Source organism: Vicia villosa, linkage group LG6 (assembly GCF_029867415.1).
Source record: "Vicia villosa cultivar HV-30 ecotype Madison, WI linkage group LG6, Vvil1.0, whole genome shotgun sequence".
NCBI classification, from domain to species: domain Eukaryota; kingdom Viridiplantae; phylum Streptophyta; class Magnoliopsida; order Fabales; family Fabaceae; genus Vicia; species Vicia villosa.
This window is the reverse complement of record NC_081185.1, coordinates 134,463,527-134,474,094: the sequence shown is the minus strand read 5'-3', so window position 1 is coordinate 134,474,094 and position 10,568 is coordinate 134,463,527. Positions and strand designations below refer to the sequence as shown.

Below are 10,568 nucleotides of genomic sequence, written 5' to 3'. Positions count from 1 at the left end.
ATAAATATGTATTTTATTATTTAGTAGCAATTAAAATAATAATAACAAAAAAGTGGTGGAAGTTTGTTGACACGTGTTGGAGTAATGATTGGTAGGGTGAAAAACAAGAACGTTTGTCACGCAAAAAAATCGAAAAAAATTGGAGTTGAGCGAGACATGTATATTTGAGGATGCGTGCCTAAGACCACGACTCGTAGACACTAAACATGCAAAAATTTATGTTATAGTCTGCGTCTGCAAAAAAAATGTAAAATAATTGGATGGGACGGGGAGACACATTGGAGGGTGCATATCTAAATTCTTGACCGTCATTACTACGAAAATACTTTTAACCTCCGTTGGATATGAGGTGTTACCTAAGTTTTCTATGCGAGGTAACGAAGGACGTCATTAAAAGTGTGTCACTTTACCTCTCGGTTGAAATTCTACGGACGGGAAAGGTTTAATGCTTATTTCATCAAACCCTAATTGAACATATAATAAACCCTAACTGAACATATGACCTTTCGAATTGATTTAGAAAATAATTATATGAAAAATTATGTTATATTTGAAGAACAACATACATTAATCATTGACTTTCGAGCATCCTGTAACTCATTATTCATCTCTCGTTCTTTAACGATTAAAATTTCATTCAATATTTCAAACTCTTCATTCAACACTTCATTCTCTACTAATTCATTCTTCAAAATATAAAATTTGATTCTTTGCAAAATGAACAAGTATAAAAAAAAGAGGTGAACGAAAACTAGAAGCATTGAGAGAAATTTTAACCATTAAACAATGAGAGATGGATATGAGTTATATAATGTTCAAAAAATTTTTATTAGTGTAAGTTGTTCGTCAATTTAAAACTTAATTTTTCATATTATTATTTTCAAAATTAATTTAATAGGTTATATGTTCAAAGAGGGATTAGTGAAACAAACAATCGACATTCGATATGATAAACTCAGTTGTATTTTTTGTTACTCTAATATCTTTTTGACATGTTCGGCAGAACAAGATGAGAGTTGCACAAAGAATCATAAAAACAATATCTTAATCTCAATCTCAATCTCAATCTCAATCTCAATAAGAAATAACTAAACAACAACATATAGCTTTCAAAACTTTGCTAAGTAGAATAACTAAACAACAACAACAATAACCCAAAAAAATTAATCTCAATCTCAATCACAACAAAACTACAACAACATCAACACAAAATCTATAACGTATTTATCTCAACAAAAACAACAACATATAACAATTAATCTCATTCTAAACAACAACAACTTAAACACTCAATCACAGTTTAAACAACAACAACATTAAACAATTCAAAATCAACAATCTCAATCTCAACAAACAACAACAACAACAATAAACCTATTATGTACTTATCTCAACAAAAACAATAGCATATAACATTCAATCTCACACTAAACAATAACAACAATATTAAATCTCTTGAATTTAGGGTCTCAACAAAAATAAAACCATAACAACTACAACATTAATGTAACATAGTGATATTTCACGTACCCAATATATGAAGAAGAAGAAAAATAAATAATTTTGATCTTTCCTTCTTGCAAGTATCGGATGAGAGCCCAAACACATATCCTATTTGTATTTCTTACATTTTTTTACAACATGGAGAATATATGAATATGGAGTTATGATATGATGGTGAACAAGTTGGGGATGATGTGTGTTTAGGGCTCTCGTTGCTAATGAATATTATAAACTTCGTTAAGATTCTAGGTGTGTTATTTTTGAAAAATGAGACTAAAGTGACCTATAAACCATTTCACAACGGTTGGAAATCACAACCGTTGACAAAAATGACTTATGCTTAAAGTAGACATAAAAAATTGAAATTACCTCTAGATGCAACTCTGCAAATTCCAAGCTCCATCAATATAATATGCAGTAACAACCATATACTCCTTTTTTTGATTACTTGAAGTCCACATGTCCGAAGTAATCGCCACTCTTGCTTGAAGACAATCTAATAACTTTGAAGTTATTGCATTGTCTTCTCAAATTCGTACACTTTAAACATCTCCTTCCTAATAGTATTTCTACAAGGAACATGAAACACTGGTTATAGAGAAGAAAAAAATCTTTGAAAACCAATATAATCTACAATTGAAAGGGGATATTCATGCATAATTACCGCACATGCATAATTACTGCACATGCAAGCTCTTTCCTTGACTTTTCAACATTATAAGTACCAACTCCTAATTCTTGCTTTCCTTGCAAGCTCTTTGGCATGATAAATGTTTGTCCTTTTGTAGCCTTGTTCTCATGAATCTTGCGATGAATGCATGTCTCTATATGTTGAAGCAAGTGTTTCGTACCATTGCTCGATTTTCCACCAAGAAATTTCTTGCAATATGAATTACATTAAGCCTTAACTTTCACCTTTGTAAAATGATCCCAAGCCTTACTCCTAAGTTTTCCTTTCTTTGTTTCTGTCAATGCCTCTACATTATCACATGTATCCATTTTATCATTTGTCTCATCATTAGGTATTTCAATTGTTTCATTTGGTGGTGTTAGGCTATTAAGCAAAGAGTTGAAACTTTCTTCCATACCGGGAGCTAATTGGTGTGCACTATCTTGTTAAATAAGTGGGTCAACGTTACCAACATTTTCCATGTTTATCTCCTCTTGAGTTGTTCAAATTACAAAATTAATTAAATACAATGTATATCAACACTAACTCATTAAACAAACAATCTACGATTTTAAACTACAAATTAAGCTTTTAGTTAAATAAAACCAATAATTAGGCAACAAATGTACAGTAGAGAATGTCTTATGATATTACTCCTGTGTTGTTATCAATATATAATGAAGTTGTTTTCTATCAATATAAATAGATAGAAAGAATCAAATTTATTAGCAAGCTTGGCGTTAAGCTAAAAAAAATAGTTAGGTAAAATAATCTAATTGCATAAAGCTAAACCAAATCACTACCGTATGAATAATTTTGCTGAACTACACAATATGGAAATTCATACATATATTTCTAATCTAGATTTAAGCTTTTAAATACTCTATTAAAAAAAACCAAGAAGAATATAGTGTTTACAACAATCAAATTCTTCTACAACCACAATAAAGATTTAAATTTTAGAATTGAAAATAAGAAAAGAAGAAGAATAAAACTTACAGTAATATTGATGATGATTTACTCAAGATGGTGAACTGGGGATGTATTGTCGACAATGGCTTATGTGTGAGTTTTTAAAAATAAATATGATTTTCTTTAATAATAATAATACTAATAATAATAATAATAACAAACAGGACGGGTTCGGGGTGGGTACTACACTCCCCATTACCCGCCCCGTCCCTATATTTTGAAATCGTGGAAAACCCAAACCCAGTCAAAGCGGGTTTTCCACGTCAAATTCGGGACGGGTTCAGGCGGATACCCATGGGTATGGGTTATATTGCCATGTCTAATATAAATCCTTCCTAAGTCAATAAAAAGAATAATATTTTTAGACCTACATGTTTTTATTGTAATACAAAATGCCGTACTCGTAATACTTGCTACATAAGAAGTTATGGTGTTCCTTATAGTGAGTATGTATGGGTAAAGAAGAAAACTAACCCAAAAGGACCCAAAGAATATTGTGTACCTAGAAAGTAATATTAATTATTTTTGTAGGTTCTTGAAGACCATATGCCAATTTTGTCATATTAAGATTAACTTTTCAAGATACAAGACCATCTGATATGGTAGGATTAAATATATATTTTTGATTAAATATAATTTGAAGAACATCAACATTTGTATTATCATTGACATTAAATCATTGTGAAGAAGATAAATATTTTTATATCTTATGTATTATTTCTCTTATATTGTGATTATTTAGATTTTAACTCTAAAAAATGGGGAGAAGAGATGGTTGCTTTTGTTGTGTTTTAAGATACCAAAGACGAAGGAATAAATTGAGAAACAAATGGGGCTATATACAAGATAGGGAGAACAATTAAGTGTCAAGCAAAAACTTTCCATCAATATAGTTTGTCATCATAAAAAAAGGGAGAGATCGTGAAGAAGTTGTCTCTCATCTATCTTAGCTTAGTTTTGATGAAGATACAAGGTTATCAATGAAGAAAGATCAAAGGAAAATATTGGAATCAACTATCAAGATTACATAAGCTTTAGAAATTAAAAGATTGGATGATTTGTCAAGGTACTCTAATGGCAATTCATATGTTAATATAATTTTTATATGCTCATGATATTTCATCTCATATTTTCTAAAGACTTCTCAATCATTCATATAACATGCTCTATCAAAACATAATTTTGAAAACGAAATTTTTTAAATTAACACCAGTGCAAAGAGTTTCATAGAAAAGGAAACCAATTGCTTTTTTGTTCTATTTAATTTTGAAATTTGCTGAATGTGCAACTGATTATATAAAAAGGCAACCAATTGCTTTTTGGTTCTGTTTCAAATTTTTAAACGTTACAACTAGCATAACCGATTTCTCCAAATATCACTACAAAAAAATTGACTTTCCGTGACACTCAAAAATTGTCACTAAAAGTCAATAATCTGTAGCTAAATGTCTGCAAAACTTTTAGTGACACCCATCTTTGGCGTCAACTTTAAGGGGGTGTGGTGTGACGCTAAATTGGATGTCACTGTAACTTTTAGTTACAGACAAAATTTTACCTACACGGCTACACCTATACGACTGTCACAATAGGTTATCCTAATATTATAATTAATAAAACTTATACCTACGACTTTTTAGGTGTCACTAAAACATATATAAATTTTAATTTTTTTTAAATATAATTTTCTTTTTGCTGCCACTAAAACTTCAATAAACAAAATTTTTATTATATAAAATTTTTATTATATGAAAATATAATAAATTTATAATTTTACATCGACAAATATTACTAATATTAAAATTAAATGACGTATTATTTTAAAATACATTAAGAACCCTAACAAAGTTAAATCACTAAAATTAAAAAATTATCCCATTTTATATTAAATTTAAATATTTCAACATAGAAAGTTTCATTCAATATACTAAGAATTTTACAAAAGAAATCAAATATATGAATCTTACAAAAGAAATCACATATATATGTATTTTAACATTCTTATATCTTCACTTTCATATATCTACCTCACTTTATCTACCTCACTTGCACCCTCCATAAAATCAACCACTAGAGTGTTATATAAGTCCTCTCCAAGAATAACTTTTATGGATGATATTATTTGTTGAGCAGTTGGGGGTGAAATTGAAGTTGCATAAAGATGTGCGGGGCAAGTGTACTTTAAGTATTTGATTAGTCCCTGACAGTAAATCCAAAAGTTCAACATAAGAAACAGAGTTTGAACTAGCCCAATAGCAAAAAAATGAAGACAGAAAAACACACTATATATAGGTCACAACTACCTCAAGCAGAAGCTGTGCAATCTGGTAGAGAATTATGTGACGAACGACTACCTCAAGCAGAAGCTGTGCAGAAAGTTACTCACATGAGCATGACATAGCTGTAAATATATATTTGAATGACACACAGAAACAACATGCTTTGCCTTGGTGAGTATTTCAGTTAGAAAATGAAGACAGAAAAACACACTATAGGTCACAACTTTCAAAATAGTAAGCACTTACAGAGTCAATATCTCCCCACGTAAAGGAGAACCATCAGTGACAAGAGTGTATACTAAGGTTCCAAGCATGACAACACCCAAAACGCTGAAAAGGATTATTAGAGTTGCAACAACAGAACACTTTGTTTTTGGTTCTGTGCCACTCCTGTATAGAAAACATCACATTACATTAGAACCGATTATGAAAATCATAATATTAAAAATCATATGGAAAACTAAAATACTAAAACATGAAATTGAATTCTTAAAATATAATCCTGCGCCTTTTCATATAATATATATTTATGGAACATTACTCTATACTATAGTGAATCAGATATAGAGAGAAAATTACTCTAGTTTTTTTTTAGACATACTTGTGTGGATGTCGTAAAAGAACATAGCTCATAGGGTCCTCTAAAGATTCTTGAGATGGCAGCTTCAAAAATTGCAACACAATGTAAGCAGATGTAGCAATGATGAAACAAAACAAAAAAAGAAAGGGAGATTCCTCTCAATGGTTAGATTATAGATAGGCTTTATAAGTAAAATCATGATATTTGAGGAATTGAGGCAATAATGCGAACACTAATGAACATCAAATCATGAGGAAAAATGATACCTTCCAGTGGAGATAAGTAAAATCATCCATAGAATGGAGCTGACCCAATTTGCTTCCTTGTACACAACCCAGGCCTGATTTGACAGAGTAACCCCTCTTACTTCACATCTTGTGAATATAATTAATTCCAACTAAGCTGTTTTTTATACATTTGAAACACCAAATAGTAAACAGTATTTAGATGGGCCATCACCGTTGAGGAATACATGGAGTTCCTTTTCGGCATATTGATGAGTCTCTCTAAATCAGATTTTGCCTCACCTAAAGATAAAAAAATGGAATAGTTTATTTCAAAGAAATCGCCAAAAATGCAAGGCTAATCTAACCAAATTGAAATTGACAACAACAAAATTCTAAAAGGTTAGACAAGAATATATAGATGTGCATGAATAAGTTAGACAAGAAAGCTTCAAATAAATTAAGATACAGAATCTAATTTCAACTTATATGATATAGTGTTGTTTAAAAAACTATTGGATATCATAAGTTTTTTTTAATAATTATTTTTCCAAAGTGTCTCTTCAATAGTTTATCCACACTAGCCATAGGTGTAGTTTAATAATAAAGAAAATATCAGTTAATCATATGTAAAAGCTATGGTTTCCGTATATTAGTTGTAGATAAGCATGTACACCCATATAACCTATATTAAAAAACAACAGAAGCACAAATTGTAGCTTATCACATCAAAACCAAAGCACAAAACCTAACTTATCATATTAAAAGATTTATTGACAACTTCAATTTTTTTACTGCAATATGCAGAATACGTAATCAATATTTATCGTCATTTTATAAACGCTGTGTGTATTACTACAAGATTTACTAGTAACTAGTGATATAATGGTTGAATGACAGGTAAACCTCGTTAATAGTTAGTAAACTTTCTATCAGTAAACACCATTATTTTTTATCAATTTCATTAAACCCAAAATTTTGTAAATGGCCCTCGAGGTTGCTGAGAAATGGTAAACAAGTACATTTGAAAAATTCAAGGATACCCATTCGATAATAGGTGACCATACAAGCTGCATTGACAAGTCATCTGAGAAATTTATGGCATACCTTAACAGTAAAGGTTAAAGGGTTAGCCCCGGCAGGTTCAAAGTTGTAGTCCCATGCAATAGTATCAGGAATCCTTGTTCTGATCTCTGCACAAATACTGGCATCCAGCAAATCTTCAGATCTAAAGATGTGGAGGAAGTACATTTAAGAAGCAGTTATGACAATTCTATGAAGTTTTTTTGATTTAAAGTTCAAAAGAACGATGAGTGATAAGATCAAGAATTCTACTCAATAAACAACAATTATGACTATCCTTCCGAAAGGAATAGCATCTTCAATCAAAAGTTCTTACTTGATAAAGAAATTTCCATTTCGTGGAAGCTTTATTTACAATAAGTAATAAATTACAACTTACAAGTGTCTGACAAATTATAATTGGATTTCAGAAACCTGTGAATATTTTGGTGCTATCAGTCACTTTTATCTCAAGCTAAGAAACCTAATTAGATGTAGAAAGCTAGAAGCTGTTAGAAATTAAATCGTGACAGGCCATCTGTTGGAATTTGTTACAGTCATACATGGAAGTAATTTCTTGATAGCAGGGTGATTTAACTGATAAGATTATGGATCATACTTCGTTTATTTTAGTCAAATATGATTTTACAAGTAGTCATGTGTCAAGCACACATCAAGCTCAATTACTATTGGTGTTTTCAATTATTGGCCATAGCGGCACTCAGGCAGTTTGTTGTGGGTACTACTGCGACAAAGTAATATAAGACTGCCCTTTCTATCTTTATAGGCATCTTTGAATATTTTTAGCTTTGACTAGAAAATTTTCAGTGTAAGGGGAATCTTCCCTTTCTATATAAACAAGTAATAATAGTAAAAATAATGTAAAGATTACTTGATGACGGGTAGGCGAACAAAACGAATGTCTTGAACATATTCCCTAAGCTCAGCTGGGGTGAAACATTGGTACCTGTCACATTAAAACAAAATTATAAACATATACAAAGCAATGAAATATGTATTTATTGAGATTGCCATAAGAAATGCCTTGTTTATTGGACCTATAGAAAGCTAAGCACTTCATTTACTAGACTTATTGTAATAAAAAGCTAAGCACTTCATTTACTAGACTTATTGTAATAAAAAGCTAAGCACTTTATTTATTGGACCTATAGATTCAAGAATGATTAGGTTATGGACTTTTATATAAATGAAGTAGCTGAGCAAAAATTGTCAGGCAAAATAGTTAAAATGTCAAATAGCATACAAGTTATTCAAAACATAAGACCATTTCCAAAAATAAGTGTACGTTCTTATAAAGTAATCTTTCATGGAAAGCAACAAAGCACAACTATAATTCCTAAAGAGGGTAGTGATGCAATTTAGTTTATAAATAAGACCAAGAGCTACAACAACCACTGTCAAGGTGCTTATGAAAAAGGTAGACAATAACAGATCCAGTTCCTTGAAAGTTATTATAGTTAATTGTTCCTGGCTTGCTTTTATGCATACATTAAGTCATATATCAACAGGCTCATACTCACACAATGTGCAGGTACATGTAGATGTGTGTTGGGAGTACAAATGTAGACTGTTATACTGATAAAGGTGTGTTACTGTGCATACATCACTCACACTTCATGTTAGTCCCTTCTTATTTAATTTTACAGTAGGTTCTTGCTTTGTCTTGGCTTGGCCATTTGTATTCCTCTTCTAGTTGAATCATTACTGAACTCAATAGACTCAAACATTGCTGTTTTGGTTCCATAGTCACGTGCATTTTGCCTAACCTCCCGATGAAGACTCCATAACTTTATAACGCTGTTAACTAGTCGAAGTAACGCAGCACAACGAGTGTATCGCTGTTGCAACTCGCTGGAAACAATGTGTCTCTCTCATGAAAACCGATTGAAATAATACATAAACGCTTGTCTAAGTCAGGGCGAGTTAATCAGAAAGCCGTAGGTTATCTTCTAGTTCGTTAACTAGGTACGAAACAGCTGATAACGGTTTGATTTAACATTATTGATGTCTGTTCCATTTCAGATACCATAACTACAAAACAACCCACTTTTCAAGCTATTTTAACATAGATATAAAATCATCAGAATGGAAGGAAGCATAGTATTCTATCATACACGTTACAAATTTCCAGTTAATCGTATCAAGTACCATAACTATTAATTCATCCGTTGAAATGTAAGAAATCATAACAGTGGAAAGAAACATTATATTTGTCAAGCATAATGAACAATAATTACTTCTTATCATGAAACTAATGAAAAAAAACCAGTATCTTCAAAATTGCTATATACCTTAAATCATGAAGTCGCATTCGAGTCTCCAATTTATTCCTAGCGTCTCAGGTAATGGGAATCCATTGATTGAAGCCAGTATAGATCTGAAACTTCAGATCAATTCAGATTTGTCTTTAGCTCTGCATCCAAAATTAAATTCACAATATTTTTTAGATCTGAATACGAAAATGGAATACAAAAACACATAAACTTCATATCAATTAAAAGATCCAATCATCGATATATACTTAACCTAAGAGAAATTTTGCTTCCACGTTCTATCGATTGGCGATTTTCAGATGATAAAATGAAGAGATTGAATAATGTGCAGAGAGGAGAAGAAAACGATTCCGGTGGTCGAAGAAGATGAAGTGATTTTTGATTATGAAGATGAAGTGATTTTGATTAGGGTAAAGGCTTAGATGAAGTGATTTTGATTAGGGTAAAGGCTTAGATGAAGTGATTTTTGATTATGTAGATGAAGTGATTTTTGATTAGTGTAAGGTTTCAATGAAGAATAAAATTGATTTGAGATTATAAAATATAAAAATGAAATTATTTTTAGAGGAAAAATTAACTTTTGTTAAAAAAATATATTTATATATTTTCTGTTGTTTTTATTGAAAAAAAAACTATTAATCTTTTTTGCTGAGTCACAATGTGATCTTTATTCAATGACAAATAGTGACAGGCTAACCGTAGGTAAAAATCATATTTTGTGACTAATAAGAAGGCGTCACTATAGGTGTGTGTCACAATATATCCTTTTTCTTGTAGTGTATGCAACCAATTACACATTTGTATTTTTGAAAAAACCTAAATTAGTATGAAACCTTTTCATTTCATTTTATCATGATACCTTTTTAAAAAATTTAAGATACTCATAATCATTTTCCAAGCATTTCCATTCTTTCTAGAGGCATTTTTGAATGTATTTAAAAGAAAAAATTTAGACTTTAAACTACAATTCAAATATGTTTTAAGAGT

The 10,568-nt window shown here is 30.6% G+C and overlaps 1 protein-coding gene across 2 annotated transcripts; it reads right to left on the bottom strand.

Moving 5' to 3' along the window:
• Positions 1–5,024: 5,024 nt before the first annotated feature.
• On the bottom strand, positions 5,025–10,109 carry LOC131612452 (uncharacterized). 2 transcript variants are annotated; one of them, XM_058884247.1, is made up of 7 exons: positions 9,835–10,109; positions 9,600–9,721; positions 8,180–8,254; positions 7,333–7,453; positions 6,268–6,341; positions 6,023–6,084; positions 5,566–5,811 (listed from the first exon to the last, which is right to left on the bottom strand). In XM_058884247.1, exons 2-6 carry the CDS (start codon positions 9,617–9,619, stop codon positions 6,063–6,065), a joined length of 312 nt encoding a protein of 103 aa, XP_058740230.1. In that variant the 5' UTR covers positions 9,620–9,721; positions 9,835–10,109; the 3' UTR covers positions 5,566–5,811; positions 6,023–6,062. The 2 variants fall into 2 exon arrangements, 1 of the variants encoding a protein (XP_058740230.1); XR_009287381.1 differs by lacking the exons at positions 7,333–7,453; positions 8,180–8,254; positions 9,600–9,721; positions 9,835–10,109 and adding exons at positions 5,025–5,342; positions 5,446–5,543 and having other exon boundaries at positions 5,668–5,811; positions 6,268–6,557.
• Between the last annotated feature and the right edge of the window lie 459 nt (positions 10,110–10,568).

Excerpts from the sequence above, each read along its gene's own strand:
- LOC131612452 (XM_058884247.1), bottom strand. The coding sequence starts at position 9,619 with ATGCGACTTCATGATTTAAG. Across the intron at positions 8,255-9,599 it reads ATGCGACTTCATGATTTAAG|GTACCAATGTTTCACCCCAG; the intron begins GTATATAGCAAT and ends TTAATGTGACAG. Across the intron at positions 7,454-8,179 it reads GTTCGCCTACCCGTCATCAA|ATCTGAAGATTTGCTGGATG; the intron begins GTAATCTTTACA and ends CCACATCTTTAG.